The 23,884-nt window shown below is 40.3% G+C and overlaps 1 protein-coding gene across 1 annotated transcript in view; it reads right to left on the bottom strand.

Moving 5' to 3' along the window:
• NFX1 (nuclear transcription factor, X-box binding 1) overlaps positions 1–23,884 on the bottom strand; it is a 200,059-nt gene that overhangs the window by 119,647 nt on the left and 56,528 nt on the right. The window contains exons 6-9 of the mRNA XM_054018265.1: positions 14,764–14,835; positions 7,352–7,491; positions 3,286–3,385; positions 2,964–3,181 (exon numbers count right to left, since the gene is read on the bottom strand). Of these exons, the coding sequence (XP_053874240.1) occupies positions 2,964–3,181; positions 3,286–3,385; positions 7,352–7,491; positions 14,764–14,835 (530 nt within the window). The remainder of the gene's footprint in view (positions 1–2,963; positions 3,182–3,285; positions 3,386–7,351; positions 7,492–14,763; positions 14,836–23,884) is intronic.

Genomic DNA, 23,884 nt, shown 5'->3' with positions numbered 1-23,884 from the left:
ACATACAGTTAACTACAGCGATCTGTACCCTCAGCAAGTTTGCAGATGACATTAAGCCTGGGGGAGAGGTAGATATGCTGGAAGGTAGGGAGAGAATGACCTAGACAAATTGGAGGATTGGGCCAAAAGAAATCTGATGAGGTTCAACAAGGACAAGTGCAGAGTCCTGCACTTAAGACGGAAGAATCCCATGCACTGCTACAGGCTGGGGACTAACTGGCTAAGCGGCAGTTCTGCAGAAAAGGATCTGGGGATTACAGTGGACGAGAAGCTGGATGAGAGTCAACATTGTGCCCTTATTGCCAAGAAGGCTAACAGCATATTGGGCAGCATTAGTAGGAGCATTGCCAGCAGATAGAGGGAAGTGATTACTCCCCTCTATTTGGCACTGATGAGGCCACATCTGGAGTACTGCGTCGTTTTGGGACCTCTACTACAAAAAGGATGTGGACAAATTGGAGAGAGTCCAGCGGAGGGCAACGAAAATGATTAGGGGCTGGGGCACATGACTTCTGAGGAGAGGCTGAGGGAACTGGACTTATTTAGTCTGCAGAAGAGAAGAGTCAGGGGGGATTTGATAGTAGCCTTCAACTACCTGAAGGAGGGTTGACAGGTGACAGAACAAGGAGCAATGGTCTCAAGTTGCAGTGGGGGAGGTCTAGGTTGGATATTAGGAAAAACTATTTCACTAGTAGGGTGGTGAAGCACTGGAATGGGTTACCTAGGGAGATGATAGAATCTCCATCCTTAGAGGATTTTACGGCCTGGCTTGACATAAGAACATAAGAATGGCCGTACTGGGTCAGACCAAAGGTCCATCCAGCCCAGTATCCTGTCTACCGACAGTGGACAATGCCAGGTGCCCCAGAGGGAGTGAACCTAACAGGTAATGATCAAGTGATCTCTCTCCTGCCGTCCATCACCACCCTCTGACAAACAGAGGCTAGAGACACCATTCCTTACCCATCCTGGTTAATAGCCATTAATGGACTTAACCTCCATGAATTTATCCAGTTCTCTTTTAAACCCTCTTATAGCCTTCACAACCGCCTCAGGCAAGGAGTTCCACAAGTTGGCTGTGTGAAGAAGAACTTCCTTTTATTTGTTTTAAACCTGCTGCCCATTAATTTCATTTGGTGGCCCCTAGTTCTTGTATTACGGGAACAAGTAAATAACTTTTCTTTATTCACTTTCTCCATACCACTCATGATTCTATATTCCTTTATCATATCCCCCCTTAGTCTCATCTTTTCCAAGCTGAAAAGTCCTAGCCTCTTTAATCTCTCCTCATATGGAACCTGTTCCAAATACCTAAGCATTTTAGTTGCCCTTCTCTGAACCTTTTCTAATGCCAGTATATCTTTTTTGAGATGAGGAGACCACATCTGTATGCAGTATTCAATATGTGGGCGTACCAAGGATTTATATAAGGGTAATAAGATATTCGCCATGTTATCCTCCATCTTGTTCTCTCTCCCCTTTTTAATGATTCCTAACATCCTGTTTGCTTTTTTGACTGCCGCTGCACACTGCATGGACATCTTCAGAGAACTATCCACGATGACTCCAAGATCTTTTTCCTGATTAGTTGTAGCTATGTATAGTTGTATGTATAGTTGGGGTTATTTTTCCCAATGTGCATTACTTTACATTTATCCACATTAAATTTCATTTGCCATTTTGTTGCCCAATCACTTAGTCTTGTGAGATTTTTTTGAAGTTCTTCACAGTCTGCTTTGGTCTTAACCATCTTGACCAGTTTACTGTCATCTGCAAACTTTGCCACCTCACTGTTTACCCCTTTCTCCAGATCATTTATGAATAAATTGAATATTTACTGGCAGGACCGGTTCTGCCTTCAAAATGACAAATAGGCTGATGACTTAGTATAACAGATCTGTGGAGAGTATGTGATTTTAAGTTGGCCTTCAAAAGTTCAAGGTTTATTGGGAGACTAATGGAGACAAACTCTTAAAAACCCTTGAAAAGAATAGGGAGGAAGAGCGTGCCAACGTTGACAACCGTTTGACAATAAAGAAAGGTAAGATTGTCAGTAGCATCTTCATCTTCCCTTTACACTGATAATAAAGAGGGCTGGAGGAGAGAATTGCTGGTAAGAAGACTCTTAGGCAAAGGAGATCTTGCTGATATAAGCCTTTTTTTCGCTCTCCTCTTCTACACAACTGTCCTTGGGTCTTCTGCGATATGGGCAACTGCGCCCATGTAGCTCAACAGATCTAAGATATTTTTATTCCATATGGATATGGTGAACTTATCTCTGAAGGGACCCATCAGCAAGGAGTCATTCAAGTAGTAGATGCTGCCTCACCTGATCCATGGTGAACAGAAGGACTCTCAGTAAGTGATCTCAGAGTGGACCTTGGACCCTATCCCTGGGAGCAGTGAGGCAAAAAGTGCAAGGTCCACAAGAGCACCAGAGCAAATGCCATTTAAAAGTTACATTTTTATTGTATATACGTGTTTGCTTACAATTAACTTTTCTGTAAAGGATAAAGGGGACTGACAGGGAAATGACATGCTGTAGAACTCAGCTGGCTGGCCAGAAAGATCTGGAGGAACTAAGGACATGGAGACACAGGCAGGGTTCATATGCAGTCCCACTGGACACTTGTTTTCTAGAAATTTCTGCACTTGCCTCCCACAACATGTGTACCACCTACAGTGTGGATCCACATAGGCAGTGCTAAAAAAGCTGGTCAGTTTCATTTGTTTCTAGACAGCTGCACTTTCTGGTTCTCAAGTACAATTACAATTATTCAAGATTTGGGTTGCAAATTCTGTGGAGGCTTTTATAAATTCAACTTGACTACAACCACCATGAACACTTTCTACTCATACTGAATTTTTGTTAATTCTGAATCTATTTAAAAATAATCTGGACTACCTGTCTCTTTAATAATGGAATGTGTTTGTAAGTGTTTAAAGCAGAAAGTTCTAGTTACCACGGCTACCACAAGGTAGAGGTTTGCCACATGTTTTTCCACACGATGGGATGGGATCCGTGCACAGTTTACGCTCAATACATCCTAGTTTTAGTAATTTGCTAAGAGGAGTCTGCCCACAAGGACAGGAGTGCACTACTTGGGGAAGTCGTGGACAAAGTTGGCAGGGCTCAGGATGACATATCTGCATACAGCTGTGCCTTCCACAATTTAATTTTCTAAAAAAGAAATATATAAGGAATTATAAGGATATCACAGTCACTGAGTGTTGAATAAAATGTAATTTTTGCTTTAGGTTTTTTAGGGAGAAAGAGACCCTTACTTGTCACATGTCTTCTGGCAGGAGAACTTTCCAAATCCATCAGAAAACTCTTCATTTGTTCCACACAATACATCTCGAAAGGTACTTCCACAGTAGCAGACTATGGGAAATCAAACAATAAGAAAAAAACCCAATATTACCACAAACAAGGAACACTAAACACTGTATATGCAGGACAATACTAAATTTGAAAAACTGAACATAAAAATTCAAAATGTAGAAAAACAACCTTTAAAAGTGTACTTTAGTTGCTCTATTTAGACTTCTCTGTGTACACTTCTGTAGCTGTATACAGACTGAGTTTCTATATTACTTTTATTAGCAAAAGATACTAATAAAAGAGAGAAGCAATAAAAAGGACAAACTACTTGCAAAAGAGGGCTTAATCAGTACAGCAATACCTGAAATTCAAAAAATAATGCAAATTAATCTTGAATGAGACCTTTCATCTTAAACTAAAACTTCAAAAAATTTACATAAAAAAGAAATGCAAGCATTTTCTTTGTAAATATCACAAAGAAACGTACCATTATTATTATACTGTACTAGACATCTGGACATCATAGGAGCCACATGGGTTATCAGACCAGAGGTAAAATACTTTTAGCCATTTGAAAAGTGTGCGTGTTTATTTAAGTATACTTCTTTAAATGTACTTTTATACAGGTTTTCCGTTACTTTTCAAACTACTGACTAAAAAAGTCGTAGGGGTCACACATAAGTAAGATTTTCTGTAAAAAAATTAAAAGCAAGTGCCTGTCTGAAGCAAGACTTCTCTCAAATTTGAAAGTAAACTCACTGATAAAAGATAAGGATGCATTCAGCCTTTAGATGGAAAAGTGTTAGCTGTACTCATCATACATATAATTTATAGAATTACTAATTTGTATAATTTGCAGTGATAGCAAATCCATTGCAATATTAATTAAAAGAAGCACAGCACCAACCCCTATAATTAGGCTGCCATTGTCCATTACAAAAAAATTCTTCTGACTTTTGTGGAACCACTCAATCTCCCTTAGGACATTAAAATTTGGCAAGGGGATAATTTTCAGGCAGGCTGTGCTTGACTTTAACAAAAGTGAAGATGTCTTTTAGGTTCCAATCTAATAAAGTAAGGACACTTAAATCAACGACAGTAAAGAAACAACTTGAATGACAAAGCTAATCAGGTAACAACAAAATGGGTTAGAGAACAGTGCACAAATATTGACTGGAGCTGAGATTCATAAAAAGAAATCTCCTGTCCCATGAGTTAAAATGCTTGTCAGTGGGGGATTAGTATACTCTTGGGGAAAAGAAGATCTCACTTTTAAGCAAATAGATAAGTTGGATGCATGTTTTATTATACAGTACCATTTAAAAACCTTTTTACTGGATGACTGGAAAAAGGCTAACAGAGTGCTCATCTTTAAAAAAGGGAAGGAGGAGGATCTGGGGAACTACAGGCCAGTCAGCCTCACCTCAGTCCCTGGAAAAATCATGGAGCAGGTCCTTAAGGAATCAATTATGATGCACTTAGAGGAGAGGAAATTGATCAGGAACAGTCAGCATGGATTCACCAAGGCCAAGTCATGCCTGACTAACCTAATTGCCTTCTATGACAAGATAACTGGCTCTGTGGATGAGGGGAAAGCAGTGGACGTGTTATTCCTTGACTTTAGCAAAGCTTTTGATATGGTCTCCCACAGTATTCTTGCCGCCAAGTTAAAGAAGTAAGGACTGGATGAATGGACTATAAGGTGGATAGAAAGCTGGCTAGATCGTCGGGCTCAACGGGTAGTGATCAATGGCTCCATGTCTAGTTAGCAGCCGGTATCAAACTGAGTGCCCCAAGGGTCGATTTTGTTCAATATCTTCATTAATGATCTGGAGGATGGCGTGGACTGCACCCTCAGCAAGTTTGCAGATGACACTAAACTGGGAGGAGTGGTAGATACGCTGGAGGGTAGGGATAGGATACAGGGGGACCTAGACAAATTAGAGGATTGGGCCAAAAGAAATCTGATGAGGTTCAACAAGGACAAGTGCAGAGTCCTGCACTTCGGACGGAAGAATCCCATGCTCTACTACAGGCTAGAGACCAAATGGCTAGGCAGCAGTTCTGCAGAGAAGGACCTAGGGATTACAGGGGGTGAGAAGCTGGATGTGAATCGACAGTGTGCCCTTGTTGCCAAGAAGGTTAATGGCATTTTGGGCTGTATAAGTAGGGACATTGACAGCAGATCGAGGGACGTGATCATTCCCCTCTATTCGACATTGGTGAGGACTCATCTGGAGTAGTGTGTCCAGTTTTGGGCCCCACACTACAAGAAGGATGTGGAAAAATTGGAAAGAGTCCAGCAGAGGGCAACAAAAATGATTAGGGAGCTGGAGCACGCGACTTACGAGGAGAGGCTGAAGGAACTGGGATTGTTTAGTGTGCAGAAGAGAAGAATGAGGGGGGATTTAATAGCTGCTTTCAACTATCTGAAAGGGGGTTCCAAAGGGGATGGATCTAGACTGTTCTCAGTGGTACCTGATGACAGAACAAGGAGTAATGGTCTCAAGTTGCAGTGGGGGAGGTTTAGGTTGGATATTAGGAAAAACTTTTTCACTAGGAGGGTGGTGAAGCAGTGGAATGGGTTACCTAGGGAGGTGGTGGAATCTCCTTCCTTAGAGGTTTTTAAGGTCAGGCTTGACAAAGCCCTGGCTGGGATGATTTAGTTGGGGATTGGTCCTGCTTTGAGCAGGGGGTTGGACTAGATGACCTCCTGAGGTCTCTTCCAACCCTGAAATTCTATGATTCTATACCTTCCACATCTTCAGGGGAAGCTGCCTTCTTTTGTCTCCTTCCCCTTGTTCATTTGCGCTCATCCCTAAAATTTGGGCCAGCAAGAAAAACTGGCCAAACTCACCATCACACCTTTGTCTTCACTGCAATATTAAGAAGGAACAGGAGTTGCCATGATGTAAGCAGGGGCTGAATGGAGACTGGCTGTTGGCCACTCACTGGCTGCTCTACCTGCTCCACTCTTGTCCATATACTTTTGGAAGTCCACAACAGGAGAAGGCAGGCTGGCTGAACTTCCCCAGCTGTAGGGCTCTTAAGATGCACTGAAGCAAAGTTCCCTACTGCCAATATTAAAGAGGATGAAAGCAGCTCTGTTTCCACCTTTTGATGGTGCCCATCAGTACACTTTTCGCTGTACAGAAAACTAGTCTGTGCATGTGCTAATTGCCTTCCTTGGCTGTGCATTTTTTACAAATTTAGTGGAAAACCAGTCTTTAAAACATACTGCATATCTTCAAGACTGTAATTTTTAAAAGGCTTATAACTTAATCAACACAAAACCAAATTTCAATGGAACAAAGGCATTTCTCTTTAATGTGAGCTATTTCCATACAACAATTCAACTTCCTACCATTTTTACTGTTGAAAGTAATCAAAATAATATTCCAGTGTTTTTGTTTTGTTTTTTAATTTTGTTTTTCCACTCTCAAAAGTGGCTGAATCATTTTTTGCTTAAACTTTCCCCAAAATATTTACTTTCAGGCAAAGATTGAGCTTGAAAAATTTAATCCGAAAAGGTGAAATTCAAGATGATATAAGCAACTGAAAGCAGTTACAAAGCTATGGCAGTCACCACTCCCACTATACTGGAAGAGACTTTATGCACTATCCAAATTTTAGATTAAAACCGAGCCTAATTCTGGGTTTTACTGGAACAAATAAACTCTTTATATAGCTGCATCAGCAAAAAGACAAACCTGAGACATGTTCCTGGGAAATATTAGAATGAATTTTAAGTTGTTTCAGTGTTCAGGAAATAATTACTAAATAAAAAGGTTTAAGATGTACTTGCATATAAAGAATAAGGGCTAGTGACCCATTTTAAAGTAAGTGCAACTTCAACAGTCATTTTTTAAAAATCTTGGCCTTAAAGATTACCTGTTATTTTGTTCACTTTTGTACTCTAATTTATTAGTTTACTAGCAGTTAGCTAACTTAAAGAAACTGAAAAACAACTCTACTGAACATACATTTCCACATTTCTAAGTACATTTCCACATGTCTGATACCTACCTTGCTGTACTGTAAGCTGGCAAGGATGACATTTTCCCACATGGCACACCTGGGCACAGTTATGCCTACCACAATTTAAAGTATTCCCACATACATTAGAACAATGAATTGTGGTGGATTGGCCGCAGCGAACTGAATGACTGTAAATAAATATGATACTGTAGTTAGTATAGTATCTTTTAGCTGGATTTAAGTATTTCACGTATTTTATATATATTCCAATATATGCTGCAACATTCAAAGTAAACAAGTTCTATTGGTTAATGACAGACACATATTTCTGTTCAGGAATAATGCTGTGGCCTTAGACTTTTCTTACATCGCAACATAAAGAAAAGTGTTTGACGTCACACTAACTGAGTGTAATGTAGCATTTAAAATGCAGAATATGATTTTGCACTTGATTTGATATTCCGGGGGGAAAACAGTGGATTTATTACCTTAAGATATTTGAATTTCTTTTAAGTGTGGCCTTACTCTGAATTTGCTGAGTTTATAATGCTTGGTTTTGGGATAGTTACAACATCCCTGTGTAGCCTAAGTATTTGCTAAGTAAAGAATAGGCATAAGTTAAGGCAGTAAAACAATGAGCCTACATGTCTACATCCTGTAAGACATTAGCTTGAGCAGTTAGCATAAGACTTTGAGGCCCATGGCCTAAGCAAGAGCAAGTTACCAGACAGTTACTCTGAGTTTTGAGGGAACTGGTAAAGGTGTGTTTACAGGGGAAGTTCGTACAAAATGATACCAGGTAACTGCAAGAACACTGAACTGATACTAGGCTTGGATATTTTAGGATTAAATTTTGGCAAATGCTTAACTGCAAGTTTGCCTTGACAATGACTTAACAAATATGGTAATAAGCTAAAATCATTAATATAGTACCCTATAGAGCCACCCCGCATTATTAAGGTGAAGAAATACAAATAAGGAAGAGTAGAGAAACCCTTACTGAATATGCATTAGGCATAGTGGTGTCAGCATAACATATTATAAAAGTTGTATACCAGTCTATGTGCTTAGAGAGGGAGAGCTGTAGCCCTTGGGACGTGCCACGATTACGGCACTGGTGATGGTGATGAGAAAGATAGGGACTAACATTGCAGGTTGTTCTGGAAGAGATAGTGTAGGTATATGGATGTTCAGATGTACATTCCAACAACTTTGCTGGGTTAGCATGTTGGTGACTTTGTGAACTGTACTAATCAAGCTATTACAAATCCAGAAGGGTTTTCCTGCATGTGAATGTTGAAATTGTGCACATCAGGGTTCCCAACTGAACAGTAATTTTAATACTAGGCCTGATCTTGGGACAAGAACCTATCAAACTTCAGAGCGTTAACTAGAAATTCTTAAATAATCAATATAATTAATACACAATCTATCAGGCAACATCTTTAATTTTTTGTTACTCTTAAATTAGATACATTCTCTAAGCTTTAACTTTTTGTCTGGGATATATACAAAGGTTAGTAATGCTAATATTATAGTGTCCTAGTTGTAAAATCCACTGATTACAGAATTCTAGATGCACTGCTTTTGCACAATTTGGTAACCGACTTTACTCTTTCAGTCATCTTGAATCCATAGCCCATGTCCAGATGAATGGTCATGTGTATAATCTTTTTTTTAAAATGGCTAAGTATAGTACCACAGGAGCAAGTTGCAGGCTGGACAACTTGAAAACCGAAAGAGTACAGCATGTCAGAAAACAAATGAAATGGATCTGGAATTCTGAGTGTAAAACAGTATTTCCAATACAGTTTATAACTTCCCAGTGAAATTAATGTCGCTATAGCAAATGTGAGTGAATTACACATCCTCTTCCAGATTAGCCTGCTAACAAGTTGATCTCAAACCATAACTATAACTGTATCCACGGAATGGCAGCTGTTTTAAATCTTTTTTTACATCTCAAAAATAACCACTTTTAAATCATGTTTGCATATGCACCCCGTGTTCTGGATGCTGAGATGATAGTCTGAGAATGCTAAACTTTACATGACTATATATGCTGACATAAATAGTGCAAAAAACAGTGATCTGGTATCATGAAATCCAGGACTGAGCATATCCTTCCTAACCTTTAGTACCAAGCTGGAATAAAATTCCTTCCATATTTCACCCTGTGGAATAGGTTCAATAGCATTTTGTGAGAAGGAAGTGGATTTCCTGCAGTTCCCCCCGGCCTCCAAATTCTGCAGTATTCAAGACCTATCTGAAGTGGGACAATTTGGTAAGACTTTAAAAACGAATTTTGTAGCTTTGGACACAGGAACATAGTACTAGAAGAGACTTCCTGGGTCACCAAGTCCAGTCCCCCATGATCAGAGGTAACCCCTTCATGTAAGTTTATGAATGGGATTATCAAGCTCCTCCTTAAAACTAATTAAGTGCTTTGCACCCCACTACTCCTTTTGAAAGGCTGTTCCAAAATCACACTCCTCTGATGGTTAGAAGCCTTCTAATTTCCAGCCTAAATTTATTCATGACCAGTATATACCCATTATTTCTTGTACCAAATTGCCACTGGCTTAAACAGCTCTTCTCCCACCTTGGTGTTTATGCTCTATAAATGCATCAGGGTGTAATCATACACCCCCGATTTTGCTAGGCTAAACAAGCCAAGCTCTTTTCGTCTCCTCCGATAAGATAGGCTCTCCATTCCCCTTCTCATCTTTCTTGAACATGGGAACCCAGAATTACACACAGTATTCCAGATGAGGTAATAATTCTTTAGAAATACCTCATCTGATGCACCCTAGGATTGCATTTGCCATTTTTATGGCTGCATCATGCTGATGGCTCAGCATCTGCAACCAAACTAATATACCCAGGTCTCTCTCAATCTTTTGTTTCCAACTGATGAGCCCCCCAATTTATAACAGGAATTCTTATTTGCTCAACAATGTTGAACATCTATATATCCAAGATTATTATAGGCCAATGGGGAGATACTGAGCACTCTTGAACTTATGTCTATAAATATTGGCTGGTTTGTTGCCTGTTGTCTTCCTCTCCCCTCTATGAGAGAAAAAAGTAAAGGGATGATTGAAATGTGACATTGTTTTCCTTAATAAGATCAGGTACCATCTCCCCCCAAAGCTTCCCATCTTTATACATTAGGTTCTCAGGCTTTTTCCAAAGATCAGGCACGGTCAGCCATCTACATCTGCAGCATCTACCATGGAGGCAATTGTGCTTGCTGGAGCACCACATTCTTTAAAAAGTGTATTTGCACTTAGTGCTGAACTAGCTCCAAATTTTCACAGATGGGGTTTTTAAAAATCTGCATGTTTCTTCTAGGATGGAAAAGTTTTTTTTGTTTTGTTTTGTTTTTTTAATATAAAGAGCATGAGCAGGTATTTGATTACACAGAACTCATTCATTTATATTACAGGTAGTTTGCTAAAAGTACTTATGCATCTTCCTATCCACCCAGCACTTGGAAAAACAGTCTATGGATGCTGCCCTTCGACATGGCACCACTACCACCAGACAAAGAAAAACCAGAGGACTTCAACCTGGAGTTTCTACAAATCATAGATAATTTAAGAAAAAAAAATCCTCTCAACAGGGGGCAATTCAATACCAGACCTCATTCTGATCGAGAGAAATGGTCACTGAACTAAAATTTGGTGGCTGCCTAGTGCAAGTTGTGATGCTTTCAGGCCAGATGCCAGCTCTTGCCCAGGCTGCAGGCATTAGCTAAGAACTGACAACCTTGTAGCTGGAGAGCAGACCAGGTCAGCTATATGTTAGTTTTGTTCAAAATAGGTATTAGTCTTATAAGAATATATTTAGTGTTTAGACTCTATGAAATGCTTGTATGTTGCTACATATAGAAATCTCACCTATAATGTCTATATCCCATGTTATAAGGTAATATTGAAATGTTTGCTCTGTAACTGTAAACCCCATCTCCTCCACCCACCAGTCAGGTGAGAAACATTACCAAGTTTGAAATACTAGTTTGTCACAAGAGGTGTTATCAACTGCCCCACAGACCCCAGGACAAACCACTGTGGAACATGAGAGGACAAATACTTTTTTGATTGCTCCCCCCACACGCATAAAGAGGAGATATGCATGTGAACTCGTCCCATCATCTTGAACTCTGGGTGAAGGGAATAAAAATCCCTGACAAGAAGATATTGCATCTTTTTGTCTATTTGAACTTGGGGGGGGGGGGGGGGGAAGAGAGAGAGAGAGAGAGACAGACAAAGACTCTAAACTGAAGCCAGAGATCCCCAAGAGCCTCCTGGATCTGCTCTGAAAGACACTTTGAATTGACAGATCACTACAACTCTGTCACTCTGAGGAGTTGGATAATAACTCGTGTGTGTGTATGGTGGCTTGCTTTAACTTGTAAATAATTCTCTTATTCCTTTTTTCCTAGTTAATAAACCTTTAGATAGTATCCATGTTAAGATTGTTATAATGATCCAGGAGTTCACATTTGTTACTGGTTTGGTGAAATCTAATTACAGAACATCAACAGTTTGGGGTGTCTGCCCTTTTTTGACAGTCTGCACTGAGGCAGGCACTCACAGTCATGAGCCCCTCCAGGCAGGGTGACACAAGTGATCAGGACCTTATTACATCTGCTTTGTGAAAACACAATGCAGTCCCACAGAGTAATAACGATATTATACCTACAAACAAGGAGAATGCTTCAAAGGGTTTGAAAGCTAAAAGCTAAAATATAATTATGAACAAAATTAATTGCAAACACAAAAATGTTAATAGACATATGAATAAAAGTTTGGAATTCTTTCAGAACACCTTATTAAATGTCCCAAAGCCATAAATCTGTAGTGGAAAAATGCTAATACAAAACCAATTTGGAAATGTGAAAGCAGCAATTAAAAAAAAAAAATGAGGAAACCAATCTAGAACAAATGGAAAAAGGGGGAGGCTCATGGCAATAACATGTTTGAATTTAAGAAATTTAGGCAATTAATAAGGGGATTTTAAATGCTATCAGTGAAGTACCTATGGCCATTTTGGTTAGAGTTTTGTGGTTAACAATAAGGAAGCATAGGAAGCATTTTTAAATGCTTCAGGAAGTAAATGGTCTTAGTGGTCCTTTCTGTCTGACATCTATTAAACTTCCATGTGGAAGATGCAAGGAGATGTTTCTTTGGGTATAAGTTACTTTAGGTACTGTCAGGATAGTACACATCCTTCAGCCAGTCAATGATGTGCTGGAATGAGATGAATACTATCACCCCAGCCACAAAAAGATAGGTCAAGATATTCCATAATTTTTACCTTGAGTCCTTAGTGGTTTCAAATGTAAATAGGATTATCCTAGTGTATCTAGTCCATTCACAGTGGGGGGGGGGGGGGGGGGGGAAATCATGTTCATAGATTCCAAGGCCAAAAGGGATCATTGTGATAATCAGGCTATAGATTCTCCAAAATAACTCCCAGGGCATATCTTTTAGAAAAGCAACTGAAATTGATTTAAAAATGGTCAGTGATTGAGAATCTACCACAACCCTTGCTAAATTGCTCCAGTGATTAACTACCTTCACTGTTAAAAATTTATGCCCCATTTTCAGTCTGAATTTGTCTAGCTTCAGTTGGATCATGTTATACCTTTCTCTGTTAGACTGAAAGGCCCATTATTAAATATTTGTTCCCCAAGTAAGTACTTACAGATTGTATTATCAAGTCACCACTCAACCTTCTCTTTACTGAGCAACCTCATTGAAGACAGGGCTTTGTTCTCATTAGTCCGTATGGAGGTATGGGTTGTGTCACAATAATCCTCCAGCTGATCTGGGTCATCAAATTAACTAAACATGCTGATGAAACATCCCTATAATTTCATATAGTAGATTGAGACTGACAGCAGAGGTGTGACAGAATTTGAATAGATGTCCATTTGGTTGCACTGAAACTGTCAGCACCAGCTCCTGACAGATTTGGAGCAAGAGCTGCCATGCATATTTGAAGCATAGGAGACAGGCTTTGTGCCAGGATAGTGATTTGACCAGCTAGAGATGAAGTGTCTGTGTCACCAATACAAAGTTGTGAGGTAATAGTCATCAGATTGCATGAGATAAAGCTGAGGCAGGGATTCAGAGGTCTGTATTAGTAAACACCGTCAGAACTGGAGTCTTTGAAAAGTCAATAGTAAAAATCAAGGTTAGTAGAGGTATGGCTGAACCAACAGATCCACTTTTCACAGTGGCAGCAGCTGTGAAAGGGCATTCACCTAACGTTAGCGGTGAAAAACGTTAGACACAATAGAAGGTTGTTGTACTTGCTCTGAAGATATATAGTGCCCACTGGAATTCTAAAGCTACAGGACTTTCAGTCATGAACTAACTACAGAACCAAGATTTAGGCTTCATTATAATTTTTACACTACTACTGAAATGCCAGAGTATATATTAACATCTGTCTAATTCTTATTTCACAAACACAAACTTTAAAAAAAAAATCCTAAAAACTCTTGTATAAATTTTGTTTCTCACCCAGAGACAAGATCTTAGTAATGCGATTTTGTTAAAATATGGCACTAATTGAATTTTTAAAAATTGGCAATACATTTTTTGCCTCTACTGGAATTTTAAAGACTTGTTTACAGGGTTTAGAGCAGTGGTTCTCAAACTGTGGGTCAGAACCCCAAAGTGGATTGTGACCCTGTTTGAATGGGGTTGCCTGGGCTGGCTTAGATTTGTCAGGGCTCAAGGCGGAAGCCCAAGTCCAAACCCCACCACCTGGGACCGAAGCCTGAGGGCTTCAGCCCTGGGCAGTGGGGCTCAGGTTACAGTCCCCCCTGCCTGGAGCTGAAATCCTTGGGCTTCAGCTTTGCCCCTCCAGGGTAGTGGGGCTCAGGCTTTAGCTCCCCCCGACCCACCCAGGGCAGCAGGACTCAGGTGGGCTCTGGCTTCGGTCCCCCCTCCTGGGGGTCATGTAGTAATTTTTGTTGTCAGAAGGGGGTCACAGTGCAATGAAGTTTGAGAACCCCTGGTTTAGAGCAACATGTTTACATCAACTAAAAATTATCGCTATCATTTACCTATTACAAATAACATTTAAGAATACTATAACAATTAGATTTTTTTTTTGTATATATCAGTTTCAATTCCCTGTTTGTGGATCTCATACAAAAAAAGGAAAGAATTAAAAAATATGAAAATATAATTGTAAAAATGACAAATTACCAGGATGACTATTTCATATATTACATCTGTCCCTATTTAGATTTTTTTTTAAGGAACAGAGTAGATTTCAAATATATTGTGTCTAGTTTTCAGCGAAGTTTGCAGAAATTGCTTTTGACATTCCCAATACACAGACTGGAAGTATACCTCAAAGAATGGAAATTTATTACAACCCGTATTTATAAAATTTCCTATTTTTGTTTGTAAAAAAAATAATCAAAATAATCTCACCTTGTTCGCCCACATTCACATGTTTTTGTCATAAAGGCAGGGCATGATGGGCAAGGACCTGGATGGCAGAGGCTTAAAAATGAAAACATTTTAATAAGTCACAAAAAAGATATGGTATCTTTATTTTTAAACTTGTTTCACTAGTCAGAGAAAAAGTTTCTACAGTCTGTGGCATTATAAAAGGCTTGTCAATTTAAAACACAACAGTACATTATCAGAACATTTGTATATTAATATTTTTTCCTAAAGTGTTTTACAAAGTTATATTTATACTAACAAAAACTTAGTGACAATTCAGGAGCTACACCACTCACCCAAATCCTTGAGAGCATGGAAATAAGTTAAGGGCAAGGTCTCCAGTATTCTTTGCCACCTTCACATCAATTACAAACAACGTTGTTGATGATACACTCCTGGACTCTAACAAAAGATGCGCCTACCTTTCAAATCTTCAAACCTGCTCTTCTGTGACACTAACCCTCTAAACTTTTTAGGCATTTGGCATATATATTAACAACATTTTTTTTCCAGACGCCACAGTTGTTTTTAACTCACACTAACATTTATCTCTGGGTATGTGTGTAATGCCAACAGACCATCGGCGGGCAGGATTGAACCTGGAATCTCTGAAGCTTAGTGTATGAGCCTCTACTGCATGAGTTAAAAGCCAGATGGCTATTAGCTAAGGCTGTAGCAGACTCAACAATCTCTAGCTGGGCTAGGTACCACTAGAAGGGACAGAGTGCCACACCCAAGCAGGCATGGGTAACATGTACAGTGGAATTGAAGGGGAGAGGTGATTTCAGACTGTATAAAAATACCTCGTCTAGCTTTAATCTAACTCACTCATAGCATGGATAAAAATAGCAGTGAAACCATGGCAGCACAAGCTGCAGCACAGGCTGTACAAGCCCACCTGGGACCCTGGGTATATTCTCACGTTCCTAGCACGCAATTAAGCTCTTGCCACCATGGCATCACTGCTATTTTTAGCTGTGCTAGCTAGATTAAAGCTTGTGTGGCTATGCCTACACAAGCTGCAATCACACCTTTGATTGGAATGTAGGCATACCGTTTGTGAAATCTGTCTTTAACTTAAAGGCTCTATCATTTAGCTTAAAGAGTAGTAGCGGATTCTTTTAAATCCAGAAGTCCAGGGCTCTTTTTGTACAGATGTCCTGACTAGGGGCATCATTACACAATAGCAAGTTACTAGAGGAGGACAAAAAGCCATGCTGTGTCATTGTAGATTGTACACTCACTTTGACAGGGAACCTCTCTCATTCTGAACTCCAGATGTCCATAGCACTTTAAATCCTATAAGCAGGCTTGAAAGAATTAGATTTTTATCTGTAAATTTCAGTAAATATTGACTTCACTGTACTCACACAAACTGATGAAAAAATATTTCCATCATAATTGAAATTTACTGAGACATTTACAGTAAAAAAATGTTGCTTGAGAACTTTAATATTTATTGTATATATGTTGACATGTGATTGTGACAATTTGTGTTTGAATTTCAACACCTACTGTCATTAAATAATTATTGTTGACCCATCCCCCATTGTCTGACCCTCCCATAATTTCCTGCAATGGTGAAAATTTAAATAAAATAAAAATAAAAAATAGAATGCTTTAAAACCCATAATTTTGCACAACCGTGACAATTTAAAATTAATAAAAATAAAAAATGCTTAAAAACAAAAAATCAAATTCAGCCAAGCCTACCTGTGTCTGTGGGGATTGAAGCAGGGATCTCGCAATCTAAAAGCATGAATCTCTAGTGCTTGAGCTACAGAACCAGGTGCAAACTCAAGCTACTAATTGTGGTCTAGTCCCTAAAAGTCACTAAAAACTACACTCTGTTAGGGTGGGTTACCTCATGGTCTTCTAAAGTTCTCTAGTATATCCGATGAACCATGTCCTCCTAATCCCTCTGCCATTGTAGAGATAATGCTAATGCTATAATTATAGCTTGTGGCCTCAGCAACACTGTGTCAACGTTAACTCCCTTGCTAACCATTGTATGTCATCAGTAACAATGACAACCTTGAATAGTAACACTATGTCAATATCAACATTGAAGATAACTTTTATATTTAAATTTTAAAAACATGTTGCAATCTTTAGCAAGCATTTTTCTAATGTATTCAGAGAAAAGTATAACAACTTAAAACATCAGATAATAGGAAAAATTTAGTCACATGGCATATTTTAAAAACAGTCATAACTAACCTTTTTGTTTGTTTTATAACAATACAATGTTAGAATTAGAAATTAAAATCACAAAGGTAAGGAAATGCAAAAGCTCAATGTCTCAGTGACATTAACTGATCTCCAATGCACATATATGTTTTTGATTAGCAATTAGACTCTTAAACACTCACCCTTAACTGGAACCCACTTAGACTGACAATTCCTCATGCACCAAGGTCACTGCTCTCCAGGGGAGGAGAAACTCTTGGGAGACTAAGAAAGGCTATGGTAATAGGGGATATAGGAATATATTGGGTATAAGGTGACTGAGAAAACAGTTTGGAAACTTGCCTGCCTGTGAAAAGGCTGTGGACATCACAAGAAACCTACATGGACTTCTGATGATTGCTGTGGAGAAGTCTATGGTCATGTTACACACTGGTACCAACCATGCAGGAGAAAGATCCTGGAAGTTAAATTTAGACTACTAGGAAGACAGTTTACATTCAAGGCCTCTGTAGAAACCTTCCCTGAAATGCTTTCAAGTCCATGCCTGGTTCCAACTAGGTACAGAGAACTTTAGGGTCTCAATGCATGGTTGACAAGATAGTGTAAAAGAGGACAAGTTTAAGTTTACGAGGCACTTGGGAAGATTTTGTGGAAGGGGAAGCCTATACAGAAGGGATGGAGGCTCCACTTTAATTAAAATGAAACCACATTGCGAGCATGTAAAATAAGATATTGGAGGAGTGTTTAAATTAAGAGGTGGGGGAAAGCTGACAGGAGTTAAGGAACACATCGATGGACAATTGCATCTGTATATCCAGTAAAGAATAGGAAGCAAAATTACAATTGAACTAGAGGATAAGGACAGGACAAGAACACATGAAATTTCAGTAAAATCATCAAGCTGTCAGATTAGGCAGTTAAAACAGGTGCTTGGTAAAAAAAATAAAAATAAAAATGATAGACAAATTTCTGTTCACAAACATGAGACTCTAAAGCAAAAATTAAAAGAACAAGAATATCTTACACTGGCAAATTATATGTGGAAATACGCTGACATGACAAAAATCAGTGGGATACCATAATACCTGGTTACAACACAGTAAAAGACAGACTAGGCCAAATAGATGAGGGAGCAATATTTAAAGGATTTCCTAGAATGTTACCTGTGTTCTTGGGGAACCAGGGCACAGTATCCAGCATGTCTGACTCATTAAAGACCTCCCCTACCCCCAGCCTCTCTGCTTGAACCAAATCTGCATCAGAAGAAAGACTTACAAAAAGCAATGAAAAGACAATGGGAGACGCACCTAAACCCCTGGAATAAGGATGACAGGATTAAGGAAACTGCCCTAGCCTTATTTGCATTGAAGATGGGACATACAGAATGAAGATTAGCATACAGAATGGAGAACAGAGGTTCCAAGGCAAGAACCACATGGAACTCTGGGACCAGAAAAGCAGGGAAGCACTGCATGATGGGGGATCTCCACTCCAGATGTTAATGAACCTACACACACACATCTCAGTAATTATCAGATCAATTCTAGTAATAAATCTTTTATTGGTATCCAAAATAGTGAAGCTTCCTAATTATATTGTGAGTTCCCTCCAAGGAACACCGCCCAAAACCAGGAATGATCAGCTCCCATGGTAGAGCCTGAACAAAACAACTTTGGTATACTCCCTTGTTTACGCATAAACAAATCTTGAACCATTGTTGTTTCTCTACAAAAAACCCTACCTATGCTCAAGTAAGTGTTCTGATGCCTGGATCCAAAATCTACATCAGTTCCATTGGCACTTCATCTTCTCCTGACTGATCGTGCTGCGGGCTCTGCCTGTCTCCAGCACTCCAGACCCTCAGCTACCACCACCACCACCTGGGACCCCTGATCAATTCAAGCTTCACACAGTGGTAAGAACCCAGCTCTCTCTCTCTCTCGGTATAGCCTTCTGACCCTGACTTGTGTGATCAGTTACAATTTTGTACACCTGACTTTTATAATCCAAATTAAGTTAGATTTACTATTATAACTGTTTTGTTTGTTTGGCTCCCCTATGGTTATTACCTGGCAATAAATAACTTTCATGATTAAGCTGGTTGCTTCTTTCTCTCTCTCTCCCCCCGCATCGTGGGTGTTGTTTGGTTTCCTCATTTGCTCTGCAGCAACACTCCTTGTACCTAAACTAAAAGATCCCTGCAGCGCCCAAAAATCCTGTGGGGTTACTACCACAACAATTGTAACGTGAAAGTGGGGCTAGAGACGTGCTGAACCTGGGACATATGAGGGTGGCATCTTAGAAGTGCTGCTCGACCGAGTCTGCTGAGTCCAGGGGCATATGAGGGTGGCAGATTGAAGGTGCTGCTCGACCCAGCCTGCTCAGGCATGCTCTATTCTGGTGCGGGACCCATGGCATATGAGGGTGATAGCTTGGACGTGCTGTTTGACCCAGGCTGGTGAGTCCCAGGGCCTATGAGGGTGACAGCTTGGAAGTGCTGCTCAAACCAGCCTACTGAGTCCAGGGACATATAAGGTGTCAGCTTGGGAGTGCTGATGAACCAGGTCCTCTCAGACACAGTCTGTTAATGTGTGTGTTTGTCTGATTCTGGGGCTGGAAGAACCCAGCCCTGGGGAACCTAGTTCCTGCAGGATAGCTCCATTGGGAGGGAACTTGCAGCAGGGAGAAGTAGAGCTCCATATGAGAACACAAGTGACACAGCCAGTACATTGATAGAAGTACAGAACCCCCCACCACCCAAAGAGTAATCCTAACAAATGAGCATCCCCCAAAGTAACAGGCAAAGCTGGTAAGAACAATAATCAGTGTTTCCAGCTCGAGATCCTAAAGCCCCAGCTACTAGCATCATGTGATTACATTAGGAAAGAGAGAAATGGCCACAATTGATCAGACTCAAGGTCCACCTAGACCAGTACCATCTCTGACAGTGGCAAGTGCCAGATGTCTTAGAGGAAGGTGTAAGAACCTCCCAGGAGGCAGAAATTAGATAGTCTACCCCCGACATTAGCTCTCATTCTAATATCTCATAGTTAGATTGATTTAAATCTTGAAGCATGAGGTCTAATATCCCTTCCAAAATATGTTACCTTTCATTACAACAACTCTATATATCCTTGTTAGCAAGATTCAAAAAGACTGGATATTTATATGGTTAACAAGAATATACAGAGTTGTAATGAAAGGTGACATTTTTGAAGGGATATTAGAGACAGAGGGATATTAGAGAAAGGGGTATTAGAGATGGAGATCAAGAAATTATCAAGATTCAAAATGAGATTGGACATCTATATGGTTAATTTCTTGGCCTTCACAATTTCATATGGCAATAAGTTCCACAGTCTAATAATGTACTCTGTAAAAAAAGTATTTCTTTAATCAGGTTTGAATTTGCCACCTTTTAATTTAATTAAAGGTCCCCTTAATCTTAAAGGGACAGAACAGAAGATCCTGATCTACCTTCTCTGTATCATTTATTATTTTATACATATTATCATTTGTCCTCTCTTATTAGTGTCCTTTCTAAGGTAAACAATCCCAAATCCTTTCACTCTCTTCGTATGAGAGTTTTTCCATGTCCCAAATCATTCTAATTATTCTCATGCTCTCCTCTACAAACATGGGGATTAGAAATTTACTTTTTAAAATGAAAGCTGAGATTCTCAGGTAAAGAGAAGGTCATTGCTGAGAAGCTAAATGACTTTTTTGCACCATTCTTCACTGGAGAGGAGGTTGGGCAGATACCTATCTCAGACATGCTCTTTTCTGGTAATAAAGAAGAGGCGCCAGCAGAGACTATGTTAGAAGAGAGGTAATTGGCTGAGCCTTAATCAGTGGGCGGGGCATTCACCCAGGTCAGGGCTTTATAAAGCAGAGCACAAGCGACCAGGGAGCTTCTGCGACCAGGGGCTGCTAACAGGGAGTTTCGAAGGGGAGCGGGAAGGGAGCACGTGTCCCTTGCCGGTTCTATCTTATACCCTTTTTTCCCCTTAAAACCTATAAACCAAACTACATTCAAAACTTCTTGCTTTAAACAACCCCTTCATTAACTAGGAGACAATGCAGGCAGAAGCCCAGCTGCAGAGTGGGGGCTATCCAGTTTATTGCACTGAGTGTATCATGTATGATTACCTGCCCTGTGGGTGGGTGGCGTATGTGTGCATTCGGTGCAAGGAGCTCCTGGCCCTCAGAGACCACGTACGGACTTTGGAGGCAAGGGTGGCGGAACTGGAGGAGCAAAGGAAGGCAGAAAGATATGTTAATGAGGCTTTCCGGGACACTGTGGAATTGTCCCACCTCCAGTCAGACAGCCCCTGCGCTGTTGAGGAGGATGAAAGGCCCAGGGAAGCAGAGCAGTCAACAGGAGCAGAGGGAAAACTTCCCATAGTTGGGACCCTCCTTCCAGACGGTGCTGGGGTTGCCTCTCGCACTGAGGTTACCTCTCCGGGGGAGGGAACTCCGGTTGCTAGGAAAAGGCAGGTATTAGTATTGGGAGATTCGATCATTAGAAACGTAGATAGCTGGGTTTGTGATGACCGGGAGAACCGTATGGTGACTTGCCTGCCTGGTGCGAAGATTGCAGATCTCTCGAGGCATCTAGACAGACTTATGTGTAGTGCTGGGGAGGAGCCGGTGGTCGTGGTACATGTAGGTACCAATGACATAGGGAAGGGTAGGAGAGATGTCCTGGAGGCCAAATTTAGGCTGCTAGGGAAGAGACTGAAATCCAGGATCTCTATGGTGGCATTCTCAGAAATGCTCCCAGTTCCATGCGCAGGGCCAGGTAGGCAGGCAGAGCTTCAGAGTCTCAATGCGTGGATGAGACGATGGTGTAGAGAGGAGGGGTCTACATTAATTAGGAACTGGGGAAACTTCTGGAATGGGGGGAGCCTATACAGGAAGGATGGGCTCCACCTAAACCAAAGTGGAACCAGACTGCTGGCACTAAGCATTAAAAAGGTTGTAGAGCAGTTTGTAAACTAGGAGATGGGGGAAAGCCGACTGCTGCAGAGGAGCATGTGGATCAGACAGAGACTTCTCTTAGGGGAGAGTCTAATGATAGAGAATCTCCAGGTTATAGTCAGGAGCAGAGGATGGAAGAGGATAAAGTAGGGGCCAGATCAGATGATAAACACTTTCATAAAAAAGAATCTGACACATCAGAAAAGGGCAGACAAATAAACAGTGACAAGTTTTTAAAGTGTTTGTACACAAATGCTAGAAGTCTAAATAATAAGATGGGTGAACTAGAGTGCCTTGTGATAAAGGAAGATATTGCTATAATAGGCATCACAGAAACCTGGTGGACTGAGAGCAAGCAATGGGACACAATCATTCCGGGGTACAAAATATATCGGAAGGACAGAACAGGTCGTGCGGGGGGGGTGGGGGGGCGGGGGGGAAGAGTGGCACTATATGTGAAAGAAAATGTACAATCAAATGAAGTAAAAAACTTAAGCAAATCCACATGTTCCATAGAATCTCTATGGTCATGCTCTAATAAGAATATAACATTAGGGATCTATTATCGACCACCTGACCAGGACGGTGATAGTGATGATGAAATGCTAAGGGAAATTAGAGAGGCTATCAAAATTAAGAACTCAATAATAGTGGGGGATTTCAATTATCCCCACATTGACTGGGAACATTTCACTTCAGGACGAAATGCAGAGATAAAATTTCTTGATACTTTAAATGACTGCTTCATGGAGCAGCTGGTATGGGAACCCACAAGGGGAGAGGCAACTCTAGATTTAGTCCTGAGTGGAGCGCAGGAGCTGGTCCAAGAGGTAACTATAGCAGGACCGCTTGGAAATAGTGACCATAATACAATAGCGTTCAATATCCCAGTGGTGAGAAAAACATCTCAACAGCCCAACACTGTGGCATTTAATTTCAAAAGGGGGAACTATGCAAAAATGAGGGGGTTAGTTAAACAGAAGTTAAACGGTACAGTGACTAAAGTGAAATCCCTGCAAGCTGCATGGGCGCTTTTAAAGACACCATAATAGAGGCCCAACTTCAATGTATACCCCAAATTAAGAAACACAGTAAAAGATCTAAAAAAGAGCCACCATGGCTTAACAACCATGTAAAAGAAGCAGTGAGAGAGAAAGAGACTTCCTTTAAAAAGTGGAAGTCAAATCCTAGTGAGGCAAATAGAAAGGAGCGTAAACACTGCCAAATTAAGTGCAAGAATGTAATACCACAATCGGGGATATTGCAGATTATGTATTCCTCATGCCACCTTATCTTAAACCAAACTTTGCACCCTCGATAATCTGTATGTTATTCCCTGATAACAAGAAACTTCTACGCTCAAACTCTGTTCACTAATTTTTTTTAACATCATCTTAAGAAAAGCCAAAGAGGAGTTTGAAGAACGGCTAGCCAAAAACTCCAAAGGTGGTAATAAAATGTTTTTTAAGTACATCGGAAGCAGGAAGCCTGCTAAACAACCAGTGGGGACCCTTGATGATCAAGATACAAAAGGAGCGCTTAAAGACGATAAAGTCATTGCGGAGAAACTAAATGGATTCTTTGCTTCAGTCTTCACGGCTGAGGATGTTAGGGAGATTCCCAAACCTGAGCTGGCTTTTGTAGGTGACAAATCTGAGGAACTGTCACAGATTGAAGTGTCACGAGAGGAGGTTTTGGAATTAATTGATAAACTTAACAAGTCACAGGGACCAGATGGCATTCACCCAAGAGTTCTGAAAGAACTCAAATGTGAAGTTGCGGAACTGTTAACTAAGGTTTGTAACCTGTCCTTTAAATCTGCTTCTGTACCCAATGACTGGAAGTTAGGTAATGTAACGCCAATATTTAAAAAGGGCTCTAGAGGTGATCCCGGCAATTACAGACCGGTAAGTCTAACGTCTGTACCAGGCAA

Source organism: Malaclemys terrapin, chromosome 2, assembly GCF_027887155.1.
Source record: "Malaclemys terrapin pileata isolate rMalTer1 chromosome 2, rMalTer1.hap1, whole genome shotgun sequence".
NCBI classification, from domain to species: Eukaryota; Metazoa; Chordata; order Testudines; family Emydidae; genus Malaclemys; species Malaclemys terrapin.
The sequence above is the reverse complement of the archived record's forward strand: the minus strand, read 5'-3'. Positions and strand labels throughout refer to the sequence as shown.